The following is an 18,664-nucleotide window of genomic DNA, read 5'->3' as shown; positions in this document are numbered from 1 at the left end:
CCAAAGAAGACATCCAGATGGCCAACAGACACATGAAAGGATGCTCAACACCACTGATCATGAGGAAAATGCAAATCAAAACCACAATGAGAGATCACCTCACACCTGTCATAATGGCTAAAATCAAAAGCACAAGAAGCATCAAGTGTTGTTGAGATGTGGAGAGAAGGGATCCCTCTTCCACTGTTGGTGGGAATGCAATGTAGAGCAGCCAGTGTGAAGACAGTATGGTGGTTCCTCAAGAAATTAAAAATAGGGTCACCTGGGTGGCTCAGTAGTTGAGCATCTGCCTTTGACTCAGGGCATGATTCCAGGGTCTGGGATCGAGTTTTGCATCAGGCTCCTTGCAGGTAGTCTGCTTCTCCTTCTGCCTATATCTCTGCCTCTCTCTCTGCATCTCTCATGAATAAATAAAATATTTAATTTAAAAAAGAAAGAATTTAAAAATAGAGCTATCCTATGATCTAGTAATCGCACTACTGGGTATTTACTCAAAAATAATCCAAAAACATGAATTTAGAGGGATACATGCACCCCATGTTCATTGCATTATGTACAGTAGCCAAACTATGGAAGCAGCCCAAGTTTTGATTGACATATGGATAAAGAGGATGTGGTATAATAGACAATGGAATATTATTCAGCCATAAAAAATAAAATCTTGCCATTTGCAGTGACATAGATGGAGCTAGAGAGTATAATGTTAAGCAAGATAAGTCAGAGAAAGACAAATACCATATGATTTCACTCATATGTGGAATTTAAGTAAAAAACAATGAGCAAAGCAAAAAAAAAAAAAAAAAAAGAGAGAGAGAGAGAGAGAAACCAAGAAGCAGATATAGTGAACAAACTGATGATTATCAGCAGGGAGGTGAGGGGGAGATGGGTGAAAAGGTGATGGGGATTTTTTTAAAGATTTATTTATTCTTGAGAGACATGGAGAGAGAGGCAGAGACACAGGCAGAGGGAGAAGCAGACTCCCCAGAGGGAGCCCAATGCAGAACTCATGCCCTGAGCCAAAGACAGATGCTCAACCACTAAGCCACTCAGGCATCCCAGTGATGGGGATTAAGGAGTGCACTTGTCATGATAAGTACTGGGTGATGTATGGAATTGTTGAATCACTATATTTGCACCTGAAACTAAGATAACACTGTGTGTTTACTGGAATTTAAAGTTAAAAAAAAAAAAGAAAGAAAAAAATAGAAAATGTTTCAAGAAGGAGGAGAAGATGATGTTGATAGTGCTTAAATTGAGAAAGATGAGGATAGATAATTTTTGAATTTGGCAAATGGAAGTTATTGCTGATCTCTGACAGTTTTGGTGGAATGATGGGCTCAAAAGTTCACATTTGAATAAAAGGATGTAAGATAATTGAATCAAGTATAGACCTCTCTTTAAAGAAGATGGGTTGTTTTGTTTTTTTGGTGAAGGCGACTTGATAAATGGAGAAGTAGCTGGAGGAGAAGGGTTGTTTTTCTCTAAAGATTGAAGATATGCTAGATACCTTCCTCTCTCTTTCACACTTCCCCCAAATTTGAACCATCACAAAGTTCTTTTTATTTTACCTCATAAATCACTCAAATCTGTCCTTTTCTTTCAGTTACCAGTGCCCCCATCTCATTTATCATTATTCCTCATATAGATTACTGCAGTATAACTGACCCTCTACCTTCACTATTGTCCTCATTATATCTCTTCACATTTCTAATCAAGTCACCCAACCATTTCATCCCATCCTCATTATATTATAAAGGACTTCCCATTGCTTTTAGGATAAAGACAAATGATACGACTTTTAAGGCCTTACATGGTCTGCCCATTTCATCTCCCACTTTCTCTTGCTTTCACTGCTTCTGCTTCACTATCCTAATCTGGCCCCTAGGTCTTTATACTGATATTTTTTCTGACTGGAATATTCTTTCTTCTGCACCTCCCTTCCTTCACAATACTCTACCTAATAGCTTATTATTACTTCAGATGCTCAATTCAAGCATCTTTTTCCTCAGAAAAGCCTTCCCTAACCTCTCTAACCAGATTTATTCTCTTTGCTACATATTCCCACAGTACACCAGGCACCCTTCCTTGACAACGTTTTCCAAAATCATAATTTTTCATTTTCTTGTCAGTGTTTTATTAATATCTGTCTTCCTTAATAGTGTTTAACCTCCACGAGAGCGTCTGCCTTTGGCTTACATTGTGATCCTGGGGTCCTAGGATCAAGTCCCACATCAGGCTTCCTGCATGGAGCCTACTTCTCCCTCTGCCTATGTCTCTGCCTCTGTGTGTGTGTGTGTCTCATGAATAAATAAATAAAATATTTTTTAAAAATTTGTATTCTATGAATAAAATAGGTGTAATGAATCAGTAACATGAAAAGAGAATATATATTTTGGTTTGTGTTATAAAAATAAGAATATAGTAATATTTTTTATTTTGAACCTTTGTGTATAACTATTGGAAATAATAGTTTAAGTGGTTTATAATGGAACTCATGTTTAATAATATTCTCTACCATATATTTTTCAGAGAAATATTTCAAAATTCCAAATTTAAAGCAACTGATGAGAGATGCAGGCAAAGATCATCAAAGGCAAATATTAAAGCTCATTCTCAATGTGTCTTTATTTCTCGAAATTTTCACACTGGAGGATTCCAATTACAGGTAGTGTATAATATTTTATAGAAATCTTTTCAAATAATTTATATGATACTATGTCATTAACATTGTTGTCTTTAAATTTGAAGGACAGAGTATCCACTGTTATTTTTAAATTTGAGAGATAGTAACATGGAGCTAAATTTAAATTACCTAAGCTAGTTAGTTTTTATATTATAGGAAACTGAAAAGCTAATTGAAAATGTCTGCTTTTATAATTGCTTCTGTATATCTCTAGCCTGAGAACCTATACTCCTTTTATTGAGATTGCTATAGGAATTAAGATAAATGGTGTAAGAAAAGCAAAGCAAAATTACCAGGCCTATTTTAGGAAAGTGATTTGGAAGTAAGAGGATACTCAGATAACCAAATAATTTAACAAAACCAACTAATTGAAATTAAGTACAATTTAACAAGGATTTATTAAGACTTCGTTGCATTCTAAACTCTGGGAACCCCCTATTAAGGATGATAAGATATGCTAGAATAATAAAAGTGGGAAAGCCAGACACATAGTTAACTTCCTGTTATGTGGTGTCAAAACAGTGTTACATGGACAAAGTAAAATAAGGGAGATACCAACAGAAATTTAAAACTGTGATATAACTAAACAAAACTAATATTAGTGGTTTATGGTATCATTATTATTATGATAGCATTAGTAAATAGCAACAAATTGATAGGATATCAAAGTTTCATAGTACATATTGAATATTGAACTCAAGTTGAACTCAGCGTTCACTTGCTTAACAAATATTTTTCAAGTGTCTTAAATATGACTAGTTTTGGCACTGAGGCTACATAAACAAAAAAGATATGAGTTCAGACCTAGATGAGCCCAAAGTTAGTAGAGAAGAAAAACATAAACTAAAAATTACAACATAATGTGGTAAGAGCCACAAAATTGAAGAAATACAGACAAGGAAGCATAAATTCAGGAAAGCTTCACAGAGAAATTTTTAGCTGGATTTTGAGAAACCAATAGAAGTTTGCCAGGAGGAAAGAGAGTGAAGGACATCCATTCTGTGTTCAAAGGCTTGCAGCTATGAAAGTAACATGTTCAGTAAAAATGTTACAATGTTTGGGGCCTAGAGTTCACAGAGGGAAGTGGTGGGGGATGATCCTGGAGATAAGGTTATGAGAAAACTCATTTATAGCCTGGGGTTTGGGATTTTACTCCATAGGCTTTACAGATCCACTGGAGGCATTATGGGATTATGGTCAAGAGCATAGACTGTAAAGCCAGTTAATGCAGGTTAGAATCCTGGCTCTACCACTACTAGCTGTGTAATCTTAGGCAAATCACTTAACTTCAGTGTGTCTGTTTCCTCATCTGTAAATGAGGATGATTTCATCTCTAAAGAATCGTTATGGGAAGTAAATTAATTAGTATGTAAAAAAAACACTCAGAATTATGCTCACATAGTGAGCACATTACAAATTTACCATTATGACTACTGAAGGGTTTTAAGCAGGTGGATTTAATGATCAAATCAATTCTAAAGATTAATAGCTCTGACTTTGAAATAAAAGATTGTTTGAAAAAAAAAAAAAAAAAAAAGATTGTTTGAAATTGAGATTTCATTCAGAGAAAAATGTTTCTATGCAGGATTTAATAATAATTGAATTTACTGAGTATCCATCACATGCTAGGCATTTTGCTAGGTACTTCAGTATAATGATGTCTTCATACCTAATGATAGATACAGACAAACAGACAATTACAAAAATGTCATGAGTGCTATGATGGAAGAAGTGCACATATAGTAGTACTGTTTATTTTTCATTCAACAAATACCTAATAAAGGCATATATGCTAGGTACTGTTCTAGGCAAATGGAAATTTGGTAGTGAACAGGAAAGATAAGAGTCCCTGTTCCCATGAAATTTATAGTCTAATGGGAGAGATAAATAATATACAATTAAAATATTATTCAGGACTCTTGATAGTCACTGATAGGAACCTAATTCAGAAAAAAAGAACAAAACGTAGTATGAAAATATGGTAGGAAAAGAATAAGGTAGTGCTGACTTCATCCACAATCAATTTAAGTACCAAAGGATTCTTTTTCATATCATCCCTCTTTTTCTCATCTCAGTTTCTGCCTGTGTATCAGCCTCTTCGTCACCTCCTAGAAGTAGTCAGGATAATGAAAATTGTAACAAAAGATATGGCTTAATATATAGAATTAAAGCTTAATTTCCAAAAAAGCATTTATTGTGAAATACAGTATACAAACAAAAGAATACCCACAAACAACTTAAAGACTAATAAATGTAATTATTTATACCCACCACCCAAAATAAGAAATAGAATATTACCATTACCTTTGAGGTGTCCTGAGTCTTCATTTATCTCTTAGAGTCAATATCCCCACCCTTCGACCCATTATCCTATAATTGCAGTTAATCATTTCTTTGCTTTTCTTTATGGCTTTACCACAAATACTGTAGATCCTTGAACAATGTATTATTAAGTTTTACATATTTTTAGACTACATGTCTAGTATACTCTTACTTTTTTGTACTGTTCCTGAGATTCATGTAGGTTATGTACTGTTTCTGAGATTCATGTAAACATATATATACTCATAGTTTATTATAGACTTTTTTTACAGTATTCTATTTTATGAGCAAATCAATTTTTACATTTCGCAAATAAGCCTAAAATTAAAAGACCTCAAATAGCCAAAGGAAAGAACAAAACTGGAGGTATCACAATCCCAGATATCAAGATATGCTACAAAGCTGTAGTAATCAAAATAATATGGTACTGGCACAAAACCAGACACATAGATCAATGGAACAGAATAGAAAACCCAGAAATGGACACACAACTAATATGGTCAACTAATCTTTGACAAAGCAGGAAAGAATATCCAATGCGAAAAAAAGACAGTCTCTTCATCAAATGGTGTTGGGAAAACTGGACAGCAAAAGAATGAAACCGGACCACTTTCTTATACCACACATACAAATACATTCCAAATGGATGAAAGATGTAAATGTGAGACAGAAAACCATCAAAATCCTAGAGGAGAACACAGGCAGCGACCTCTCTGACATCGGCTCTAGCAACTTCTTACTTAGACATGGAGGCAAGGGAAACAAAAGCAAAAATGAACTATTGGGACTTCATCAAGATTAAAAGCTTCAGTGTCATGTCTAAAACCTTTCTCTAAGGTGGTAAAGATTTATGCCTATATTTTCTTCTAAAAGTTTTAATAGTTATATTTAAGTGTCTGATCTATTTTGAGTTAGTTTTTGTATATGGTGTGAGGTATGGGCCCAACTTCATTCATTTGCACGTACATATCTGGTTGTCCCAACACCATTTGTTGAAAAGACTATTCTTTCCCCAATGATTGTCTTGGAACACTTGTCGAAAATCAATTGACTATAAATGTGAACGTTTATTTTTGAAATATCAGTTCTATTTCATTGATCTATATATCTGTCCTTATATCAGTACTACATCTTAATCATTGCAGCTTTGAAGTAAGTTTTAATTTCAGGAAGTTCTCCAACTTTGTCCTTTCTCAATATTATTTTGCTGTAAGTTTTATATTTTATATTTCTTTGATCGACTTTTAGTTAATTTTTAAAATAAAGTGTGAGGTTTAAGTCAAAATTCATTTTTTTGGCTACTGATGTCTAATTGTTCCAGCACTATTTATTGGAAAGGCTATCCTTTTTACACTGAATTGATTTTGCAGCTTTTGTCAAAAATCTGTTAGGCAAATATGTGTAGGTCTATTTCTGGATTCTCTGTCTGTACTGTTGACCTCTGTCTATTTCTACCAGTACCATACTCAAGCTACATGGTAACTCATAAAATTGAGCAGGATGGTTCCTCTAATTTCATTCTTCTTTTTCAATATTTGGGTTTTCTTTCTTTCTTTCTTTTTTTTTTTTTTTTGGTTTTCTTGTTTGTTTTTTGTTTTTTTTTTTGTTTTTCTTTTTTGCCTATTCATATACATTTTAAGATAAATTAATCTCTAGCTACAAAAAATCTTGTTGAGATTGTGATGGAAATTATATTCAGTTTATAGATCAGTTTGGAGCAAATTGCAATCTTTATTAAAATTGATATTTATGTTGACCTGTGTTCTGTGACCTTTATAAATAAATTTACTTATTACTTTTAGCAGCTTTTTTTTTTTTTGTGGACTCCATAGGATTTTCTTCAACACAATCATATCATCTATGAAAAACATCAATTTTACTTATTGTCCAAACTTTATGCTTTTATTTTATTTTCTCATCTTGTTATACTGGATAAGACCTCCAATATAATGATGAATTAGAAGTGTTGAGAACAGTTAGCCTTTTTGAATCCCTGATGTCAGAGAGAAAACATTCAACTCTTCATCAGTGAGTAGAAGGTTAGCTATGGAATTTTTGTAGATGCATATTATCAGGTCAAGGAAATTCCCTTCTATTCTTAGTCTAATGAGAGATTTTTTTGTTTTGTTTTTTAAGTCATGAAGTTTGCTGAATTTTGCCAAATGGTTTTTCCACATCTTTTGACATTGTTTACATGGATTTTCTCTTTTGTTAATGTGAATTACAATGTATTTCAAATGTTAAACCAAGCTTGTATTCCTGGAATAAACCCCATTGGATTTGATTTACTGATATATTTTAAATCACTATTACATCTATGATCATGAGGGACATTATTCTACAATTTTATCTTGTAATAGCTTTGTTAGATTTTTAAAAAGATTTTATTTATTTGTTTGAGAGAGAGAGAGAAAGAAAGAAAGAACATGAAAGAAAGAACAGGGGGAGTGGCAGAGGGAGAAGCAGACTCCCCACTGAGCAGGGAGACTGATGCTGGGCTCAATCCCAGGACCCGGGGATCATGACTTGAGCTGAAGGCAGATGCTTAACTGACTGAGCCCCTCTTTGTTAGATTTTAAAATCACAGTTATTCTGGTCACAAAACAACTGTGAAATGTCTTCTGTTTTTAATAGTATCCACTTATTATCCTTCTGATGTCTGTAGAATCTTTAATAATGGCACTCGTTTTATTCCTCATTATATCTCTCTTTTCCTAAATCAGTCTTGCTAGGAATATGCAATTTTATTATTCTTAGAGTTTTCCTCTTTTATAATATAAACATTTAATGTTTAAATTTTCCTCTAAGTACTGCTTTTGCTGCATCCCACCAATTTTTATGTTTTGTTTTCATCATTATTCAGTTCAAAATATTTTAAAATTTCCTTTTGTTGTTTTTCTGATATTGACATTTTTGAAGAATACAGTCAGTTATTTTATAAATCATAGACTCATTTTGACTTTCCTTGTGATCAGATTCATTTTATCACTTCTGAAGACATACAATGTTCATCTGCTTCCTCTAATGATTTTAGTTGATCACACAATCAGGATGATATCTGTTCTTCACCCATTGTATTATTCCTATTTTTACCCTAACAATTAAATAATCTGTGTGATGACACTTTGTAACCATGTAAATATCTTTTCTTCATCAAACTCTACTTACCAGCTTAATAGCTGGTAAATAAATAAAACCATTCTACTACTTCCATCTATATTTGTCATTTGGCTTTCTACTATAAGAAAAAAGCTCTCTTTATTTTATTTTTTAATTTGTGTAGACTTATGGGTTTGTATGTTATTCAGCAGATGATAATCCATTGTTATACTTATTTTGATGTTCAAATTTTTCCAAATTTAACCAATGGGAACTCCTTTCAAGGTTGTTTCTCTTTTTTATATGTATCTGTCATTTTTCGAGCTCTTACTTCTGAAACTATAGCATTATTTTTAATAGGTGGAAGAATATTTATTGTATTAGTATCTATGAATCAATACATTTAAGTATTTCTTTGCATTAAGAATTTTAAAATGAAGATTTTAAAAAAGCTTAGCAATGTTGTAAAAGACTTTCTGGCAACTGAATATTTACACAAATCCAAAATTATTAACTTGGAATAATACATTTCTAGAAGTAGATTTGTTATATTTCCCTCAAGAAAAATTCTTCCTAATAATGGGCAGCAATATGTAAGAATGTTCATTTTGCTATTCCCTTAAGTTTGGGTGGAATTTCAATCATCTAGGGCCTTATTCTGTGGTCCTCAGACCAGTGAGATTGTCATTACCTGGTCACATCTATTAGAGATGCACAATCTCAGACCCCACTTGAGACCTGCATTTGAACAAACTCCCCAGGTAAGACATAGGCACATTAAAGTCTGAGGGGCAGCGTTCTAATATAATTTATATAGGAGTCACAAATTGAATTGATCCAGGTAAGGTAAGTCAGGAGCCTATACTGGCATTTATATTTATAAAAGATTAAAGTGACAAATAAGAAAGTTGATTCTGAAAAAAAGTGTTTATATGTTATTCTATATACATATGTGTGTGTGTGTGTATACACGTGACATATATACACACACATGCCCTCACACACACACCCTATATATATGTATATCCGAAACAAACCATTTTGGGGGACAAGACAAATCAGATCAGCATGGAGTATTAACACTGTTCCCCCAAAACACAAGAAGATAATGTCATTATCTCTCCCCCCACACACACTCCATCCCAAACACCCTATGCAGTAGCCCACTGTTTATCTAGTGGTCTAAGGAAAGACTGAATCAGAACTGCTTGTATGTTACAATGCATACCCCAAAACCCCTGCCAGAGAATCTGTTAAATAGTAGAGTCTGATATTATGTCCAAGTATCAGCATTTTAATAAGCACACCAGGTGATTCTGATGCCCTGGAGTTTGAGAACTACTACACCATGACAGTTCCTAGAACACATCTGGAATGTATTGTTTGAGCAACTGTTTTATTTGCTTCAAAAGAATAGTTGCATTTTAGTAAAAGTCTTCAGCCTGAATTCACTTTTTTGTTGTTGGTGGTTAATGGAATGAGTAAGTCTAGGAATTCTAATTACTTTTTTAGCCCTTTCTAGTTCTAACAAATGACTCTGAGTTAGTTGGGAGGGAGAGAAATAATCCTGATGAACTCTATTTCACCCTTCCATTCCCTATCCTGAGACTGCCTTCTTGAACCAATTCACATTCTTTCCAGATGATACCTAAACACTTTTTTTTTTCTGTAAATATATTTTGGTGAAATAAACTCATATCATGGAAAAAAAACATTCCATCAAAAATGTATTATGATGTTAAAATAAATTATTATTATATAAATATGTTAAATATATTAAAGAAATTACCTAGAAACCAGTTTTTAAATACAAATAACTTTTTTTATGTAGGAGGAACAAAGAAAAAAGGAAACAGCACGTATAAAAGGTAATTTTTCTCAACAATTTATTAGAAGAAATCATAATCAACTTAGAGCAATTTGTATCTTAAAGAATGAAGAGGCCTACCTAAATGTTATCTAAATATTCTTTTAATATCATGGAAATTGAAGGGAAGCATTAATGTGTTAGTATGTGGGTGGGCATTTATTTCTTAAAAAACAAAAACTTGGGGCACCTGGGTAGCTCAGTGGTTGAGCATCTGCCTTTGGTGTAGGTCGTGATCCTGGGATTGAGTCCCGCATTGGGCTCCCCACTGGGGGGAGCCTGCCTCTCCCTCTGCCTATGTCTCTGCTTCACTCTCTGTATTTCTCATGAATAAATAAATAAAATCTTAAAAACAACAACAACAAAAAGTTGCAATGTCACATCTTAAATTAAAATGTGAAACAAATTTTTGTTCCTTATTTATACACAAAAGTATCATAGTCAGGGGCACCTAGGTGGTTCAGTTGGTTAAGTGTCCAATTCTTAATTTCAGCTCAGGTCATATCTCAGGGTTGTGAGACTGAGCCTGGCATAGGGCTCCACACTGGGCATGTAGCCTCTTTAAGATTCTCTCTCTCTCTCTCTCTTTCCTTCCACCTCTCCCCTCCTTCTCTCTCTCTCCTCCTCTTAAAAAGAAAAAAAAAGTATCATCGTCAATGCCATATAATAATCCTGGAGGGTCAAAAGACATAAGGATTTTATAATCCTCCAGATGTTGCATATTATGTCTTAGTACCTCAAAACATTACCCTCCTACATAATATTTCTGTTATACATTAATATCAAAGGCCAATATATATAACATATCATAAAAGATACTTAGGATACTATATAGTGTGATATTTTCTAAAACTTAACATTTTTAAATACCAACTGTGCAGCATAATTAATGTAATAGGAGAAGCATGAGTCTTAGAGTACTAGAAGTCTAGATGAAGTCTATTGTGTATCTGATTTGTGATGAGTCATCAGTCTCTAAATCTCGATCTTCTCCTTTGTGAATAATAACTACCTTGAAAAGTTATTGAGAAGGTAAATGAGATATGGCAATATATCAAACTGCTTTGCATATTTTAAGGCACTCTAACAATGTTAGTTGTTACTTTAAGTGGTGTAAAGCCAACCCATAGGTCCTTCCTACTATTGACCAAACAATCTGTAATCTGCCTTCTTACAGAGGCATGTGTTTTTAAATTTATTTTTAAAAATAAGGCAATACTTATCTATAAATATTTAAGAAACTATGTTTTCTGATATTAAGGGACATTCCAGAACTGAGCTTTCTAGCCTGCTTAGAATCTTCTCCTATTAAAACAGGTTGATTTTAGACTAGCCTTTTCTACTCTTGATTATTATGAAATTATTAATCCCCAATTGCATATTTAACATTGTACAGATGATGATAGCAACTCAGAATTTTCACTATTGCATCCTCCTAACCATTTTAACCCTAAAACGAGTCTGAATTTTAAAAAGAAACATTGTCCTTATAAGTAAGATTTGGCTCATGAATATGTAATATTAATAGCAAATCTATTTTTCTTTTACAGCGATTAAAGATCACACTAAAGATGAATTCTGCTTTGCAACAAAAAAGGTCATTTGTGACCCCTCAGAGACTAGCTCGGCAACACATCCCAGCAGTGTTACCTTAAGTTTATCAACACTACCATCTGATTCTTATTACAGCCAAAGTATAGAAGCAGCTGATGACTGGTTTTCTGATGATACTCTAGCAAAAAAGAGCTCTACAATGCCTTTTCTCAGGGAACCTCTAATGGAAAAAGTATTTTCATACCTGTCAACAATTTCATTAGAAGACTGTACTGAAAATGAACTGAATATGACACTTTATGATGATCAGAAAGATGACAGCATTAAGGAAATATTTTCACGAAGACATACAGAGGTTGAAATACAAAACCTTCAACACAATATTGAATGACTTTTTTCTTTTGAAACTTTGTTACACTGAAATCATGGAAAGTTAAAACTAAATTACCAGCTTCTGAGTTTCTTAACATGCTCATACTATTACTTTTCTTGTCCTTTACCGTTGAGTGGTCCTACTTCCCTCACCAATTCTTATTTCTAGAAACAAAATTATAGGAAGAATAGAGTGACATCATGAACATTAAGCTTAACTCCTTGTATCTCATCAAAGGACATAATATATAACATGAATGTACTTCAACATACAAGAGAAATACTTTAAGAAATCTTCAGCACAAATAGATTTTGGAATAAAACATTCATAGCATTTCCTTATACTTTTAACATTTTCAATTTTATTTCAATCTGGGTGGGCCGAGCAGAACACTTCCATCAGCATTTCTGATTTTTAAGTACATAAATCTCCTACCATTCAAATTTATTTTGTCATGATTTTGGTGAACAATATAATTTTGCTCTTTAAGGGGAGCCTGGAACACTGAAAAATCCAGAAAATAATTTTCTTTGCCCTTTCCTATATGTGCTTCTTAGAATGGTTTCCCAATCCTTATTCCACTATGATGGACATGTGGGCAGCTATGTTCTTAAGCAGTTGATTCAAGCTAGATGAATCAGAGTTCCTCCCTAATCTGAGAGATCCCCCCTTCTTTTTTTTACATATTTTTATCATTTTATTAGGAATAATTCCAAATGAGTTATGAAGGAAATTTACTGAGTTTGATGAGTTTTCTAAAAACTCTTAATGAAGATAATCTGAGAGCCCCTTGGTTGGATGTCTATGTTTGGCCCTAAAGGATTTCTGATACACACCATGAAATTAGTCTTTTTCCCCCCTTTCTCCTAAATACTCCCCATGTAATTAGTCTCTTTTGGGGGAAAATGATTAATTATAATAACTTTTTTTTTAATTATAATGACTTTTGTGCTTAAGTCACTCATACCAACACCTGGACATATCTTCCCAATAGATAAATCATACCTATTACAATAAATGAAAAGAAACTTGTCTCGATTAAGAAAGAAGTATTGCCCAGGCCTATCATTTCTGTTCCATGGGAAATATTAAAAAGGATTAGAACACCTCTCTCTTCTGAAGCACCTCATCATTTCTGCTAGTTATCAGTTGTGAGAACATCTCTCTAATATCCACCTCCTATGTCTAAATAAGCTATTTCAGCTCAGCGTCTGTAAGGAACAGAATATACGTAAATTGTTCTCTGTCTCTTGGTGTCCTACCATCTTATGTCTTACTACCTATCCTAGAAAAGTCCTCTCTAATTTTGGTAAAATGCTAAAACATTCCTGGGAATTTGGGGTTGGAGATAAGAGATTCTGGCTTTGATCTGACTAGTCTTTGGGATAGAGGAAACAAACTGGGGAGCTATGGGGTGCCATGTCCCACCTTGCAGTTTGTGAAGGAAAAGTAATAAATCTGCAGTAAGAGAGCAGTAAATCACTTGGAAAGTAAAAAACGGAGATGAGAGAATGTGATTCTTGGCTTTCTAATAGTCCTCCATTTCCTTCTTCCAGTCCTTTATGAAGACTGCCCTTGGCTTGGTATGGCACCCTTGTATCCTAATAATAAATTCCCCTGTTTGCTTAAGCTAGCAAGATTTGACATTTTTTAGTGTCCTGTTTTTAACTCTTATTCTGGGCTTTGGTAAGGTACCCTTGTAATTTTGTAATAAATTATCCTTTTTTGCATAAAGTAGAAAGAGTTTTGTTTGTTATTACAACCAAAGCATCCTAACCCAGTTCTTGTCATTACAAATGAGAAAGAGATCTGTGCATATAAATTAATAGTTATATTATGATAGAATAGATGGAATTAACTTCTCAAACTTAATACATTTACTTGTTTATTAAAATGTTATTCTATATCATAGGTATATACATTGTTCTCTTTGAAAAGACTAATGAGGGATCCCTGGGTGGCTCAATGGTTGAGCACCTGCCTTCAGCTCAGGTCGTGATCCTGGGGTCCTGGGATTGAATACCACATCAAGCTCCCCAGGGGGAGCCTGCTTCTCCCTCTGCCTGTGTCTCTGCCTCTCTCTCTGTGTTTCTCATGAAAAGACTGATGAATAGTACATATGAAATTACACCAGTCTTCCAGCAGCCCGGGTGGCTCAGCGGTTTAGCGCCACCTTCAGCTCAGGGCGTGATCCTGGAGACCAAGGATTGAGTTCCCTGTCAGGCTCCCTGCATGGAGCCTGCTTCTCCCTCTGCCTGTGTCTCTGCCTCTCTCTCTCTGTCTCTCATGAATAAGATTTTTAAAAAATTATTTAAAAAAGAAATTACACCAGTCTTAAACAATCTTATTTTCCAGAACGGTGAAAGATATGAGATTTTACCATTCATGCCCTCTGACAAGTTAGCCTTAAATAGTTTCATGTCTCTTGAGTCAGTGACAAATGACAGTTTATAGCAGTAGCAAGGAGGCTTTTGAAAGAGACCGACACCCATGGAATAGATCATCTTGTAACCACTTAATAACATTTCTTCTGATATTGCTCTTTGGGGAGCATTTGCATGAGACTCATTTATATTCATATTCTGTGTCCATTCAGAGAAACTTACCTACATATATCTTTCCTAGACTTCTTGTCACTGATTTTCCAATTGTATTCCTTACAAGTCCCCAACCATTCAGCCAAACCATTACCCACTGCCAGTGAATCAGGAAAAATCTACACCTCTAAACATTTTCCTTCCAGGCTATACAACTAGTTGACTGCTCAAAGTTATGCCTACTGAGACTTTCACCACTGCCTATCAAGGCCATGCATGAGCAGGGCTCTAGACTCCAGCTGTGAACTTTGAGATGATGCTGGAATACCATGTAGAACTATCGGAAAAGCAGGATCAAGTATATTCTTTCTCAGTCAACCAGTGATAAATAACTATACTTGATGCCATTAGATATGTGTTGAGAGGGAGAAGACCATGTGGCAGTAGTAGGAGCCACAGGTATCTTAACTATTTTCTCATATAGTTTCTTTGTGCCTTAAGAATCTGCTCAAATTCAATTTTATACATCCTAAGGCCATTTGTAATTGAGTGTAGATCTGTATGCCTAACTTTGTGGCTTAGCAAATCAGACAACACCAGTTCATGGTGAACAGTTGAACTCAAAACTAAGTTGGTGGCCACGGTCGCATGTTAAGTCCCTACTAGTCTAATAGTAAGCCAGAGGATGTTTCCAAAAGAATAATTATTGGCAGGTGATAACAGTTTTGTTTAGAATCCTATAGACTCTCCTTAACCTAGAGTTGCCTACTAGCGTCTCCAGAGAGTATATCTATTTGCTCCAAACACTTCACATAGCACGGATCTCCTGGGCCAGATGGCCCAAGTGGTAGGACAACTAACTTAGCAGCCTGGATCTGTTGCAGAGCTTTCTACCAGGCCTTACTCAGAACTGGAACTTCTTTCAGGTTACCCAGTAAGTGGGTCCAAGTAGCACATCCAAATGAAGTATATGTTACCTCCCTTATCCAAAGGAGCCCAATACGCATTGTGCCTCTTTTTTAGTGGTTAAAAGTATCAGATGCAACAACTAGTCCTTCACCTTGGGATATCCAGACATGCTCCAGACCACTGGATGCTTAGTAATTTTATTGAGGCAACAGGCCCATGAGTTTCATGGAATTTATTTCCACCCTCTGGCATGCATATATCTTACCAAATTATCTAGCGTAGTTACTAATGCTTGCCCACCATGTCCAGTCAGCATGATGTCACAGATGTCCTGTGGTGTCCATTTGTGTGGGATGAAGATTAAAGCCCATTTATACTAGATATTATGACAGAGAGTTAGATAATGTAGCCCGGCAGTAGAACAGTGAAGGTAGTGCTGACCCTTAGAGATGAAATAAAACTACATCTTGTGGTCCATGCTAACAGGAATAAAGAAAAAAAGTATTTGCCAGAGGAATAGGTGGATAGCAGATACACTAAAAAGTATTGATTTGCTCCATCAATGAAACAACATCAGAAACAGTAGCTATAATTAGAAGGACTACCTGATTAAGTAATTTAAAACAATCCATTTCATTTTCTAAGATTTATCTGTCTTCTGCACAAGACAAATAGACAACTTGAGAAGAGATATAACAAGAATCATGACTCCTGAATCCTTCAAGTGGCATTAACCTCTAATCTCTCTATGTGTATTGCTTTTGGTTTATTATTTTGGGAAGGAGAAACAGTTCTAGTGGGTCCCACTTGATTTTTGCTACCATAATCACCTTCATCCCATGGATTAGGGAACCAATGTGGAGATTTTGCCACTTGCTAAGTATGCCTATTCCAAGTATGCTTTCTAGGACTGGAGTTGATAAGCATGGGTTGGGCTTGGAATCCACTGGGCTCACTAAGATGGACCAAACTAAAACTACATTGATGACTTCACCTCCATAGGCTCCTATTTTGACCAGTGGATCACTGTGACATTTAAAGTCTCCAGGAATTAGTGTCAGTTCACAACCAGTATCTGGTAATCTACTTTTTATCTGGTTATTTCCCTTAGCCCAATGCACTCTCACACTGGCAAATGGATACAAATATTTGGAGAAAAGCCTGAAAGGAAGATTTACAGTGTAATAAAATTTGCAGTGTAATTTTCAGCAGAGCAGCTGGGCCCTTCCTCAAAGGCCATCTTTTATCTAAAAGATTCACTAGCTCAAATCTGGGAAGTAGTTGAGAAACCATATACTTCATACAGCGATGATTCAAGTTAATACAACTATCAGACTTAGAGCTTTTCCTCTTATTTAAATCAAGTAAGCTTTTATAGGTTAAATCTGTCTCCACTGTGATAGAGAATAACTGAAGTGCCTGCTTAGCTCTTTCAGCTCTCCAGCTGTTGTTTTGCCCCTAGATACCTTGGATTTCCACATATACACAAAACAGTTCAAGAATGAACCATGGCAGAGGAACTGAAGAGAAATTTTTCCAAAGAAGACATACAAATAGCTAACAGGTACATAAAAAGGTGCTCAAAATCACTAATCATCAAGGAAATGCAAATCAAAGCCACAAGATGTCACAGATGTCACCTCACACCTGTTAGAATGGCTAAAATAAAAAACACAAGAAATAACAAGTGTTGGCAAGGACATGGACAAAAGGGAATCCTTGGTGGGAATGTAAATTATTACAGCCATCCTGGAAAATAGTATGGATGTTCCTCAAAAGATTAAAAGAACTGGGATGCCTGGGTGAGTCAGCAGGTAAGCATCTGCCTTCGGCTCAGGGCATGATCCTGGAGTACGGGATTGAGTCCCACATCGGGCTCCCTGCATGGAGCCTGCTTCTCTGCCTCTCTCTCTCTGTGTCTCTCATGAACAAATAAATAAAATATTTTTTAAAAAGGTTAAAAGAGCTACCATATTTTCTAGCAGTTCTACTTCTGGACATATTCTGAGAGAAACAAAATCAATATCTTGAAGAGATTTCTGTACCTCTATGTTCCTTGCAGCATATTTTACAATAGCCAAAATTTGGAAACAACCTATTCATCAATGAATGAATGGATAAACACACACACACACACACACACACACACACACACACACACACACTGGAATGTTGAAGGCATTACGCTAAGTGAGATAAGCCAAAGACAAATACTATGTGGTATCACTTATAGTGAAATCTTTTTTTAAAAATTGCATTTACAGAAACAGAGAGTAGAATGACCATTGCCAGGAGCTAGAAATTGGGGGAAATGGGGAGATATTAGTCAATGGGTACATATTTTCAAGCATAAGATGAGTAAGTCCTGAGGATCTGATGTACAAGGTATTGACTAGAGTTAACAATACTGTATTGTATACTTGGAATTTGCTAAGAGAGTAGATCTTAAGCTTTTGTCACACACTCAAAAAAAGTAACTATGTAAGGTGATGGAAGTGTTGATTGACTTAATTGTAAAGTTTTACAATGTGTGCATATATCATCATGTTGTATACGTTAAACATATACAGTTTTATTTTTCAGTTTTACTGCCACAAAGTTGGAAATAAACTAGACAAAACAAAAGCATCTCTCAAAGCTACTTCATTAAGTTTTATGGCTTCAAGAAACAGTCAAATGCTCTTAAAGATCATGATGGGGGTGCCTGGGTGGCTCAGTGGTTGAGCGTCCGCCTTCGACTCAGGTCGTGATCCTCGGGTTCTGGGATCGAGTCCCACGTCAGGCTCCATGCAGGGAGCCTGCTTCTCCCTCTGCCATTGTCTTTGCCTCTCTCTCTGTGTGTCTCTCATGAATGAATAAATAAAATCTTAAAAAAAAAAAGATCATGATAATATCTTCATCAGCAGCCTAGAGATTTAAAAAAAAAAAAAAAAAAAAAACCCAAAACTGGAAAGCAATAAAACTTGTGTTCTTTGGGGGAAAATATCTGCTTTGCATGTGTTTGTATGTTAAAATCCACAGAAGTACCATGAAAAACCTAAAAAGGCATATGTGAACTCCCAGGATAAACAAATATTGATATTTTCTAAAAAAAATTTTTTTAAGGTGTGTTAGGTTACATACGGATCAGCCTTTAGTATATGTAGGCCTAATATAGTATTAGGTTCTCTTCTGAGAACTCTGATTCCTTGTGTATTATGATGTCTTCTCACTCTGGCTTTGCACACAAAATATTCCCAGCCCTGGGTGAGCTCTGGGAATTATATGGCCTACTGCTTTCTAACATTCTTTCCCAGCCTCAGGTGGTTTCCTCATTTGCA

At 35.1% G+C, this 18,664-nt stretch overlaps 1 protein-coding gene across 3 annotated transcripts in view; it reads left to right on the top strand.

The window, feature by feature from the left end:
• Window positions 1-12,239, top strand: part of C15H1orf185 (chromosome 15 C1orf185 homolog) — a 33,289-nt gene extending 21,050 nt beyond the window's left edge. For 2 of the 3 annotated variants that reach the window (XM_025420118.3, XM_025420119.3), the window contains exons 3-5: window positions 2,530-2,665; window positions 9,936-9,972; window positions 11,522-12,239. In XM_025420118.3, the coding sequence (XP_025275903.3) occupies window positions 2,530-2,665; window positions 9,936-9,972; window positions 11,522-11,916 (568 nt within the window). In that variant the 3' untranslated portion in view covers window positions 11,917-12,239. Of the gene's footprint in view, window positions 1-2,529; window positions 2,666-5,528; window positions 5,843-9,935; window positions 9,973-11,521 lie in introns of all 3 variants that reach the window. The other variant, XR_007402347.1, reaches the window with a different exon arrangement.
• The last annotated feature ends 6,425 nt before the right edge of the window (window positions 12,240-18,664 follow it).

The sequence above is a fragment of the Canis lupus genome, chromosome 15 (assembly GCF_003254725.2).
Source record: "Canis lupus dingo isolate Sandy chromosome 15, ASM325472v2, whole genome shotgun sequence".
In the NCBI taxonomy this organism is placed as follows: Eukaryota; Metazoa; Chordata; class Mammalia; order Carnivora; family Canidae; genus Canis; species Canis lupus.
The sequence above is the reverse complement of the archived record's forward strand: the minus strand, read 5'-3'. Positions and strand labels throughout refer to the sequence as shown.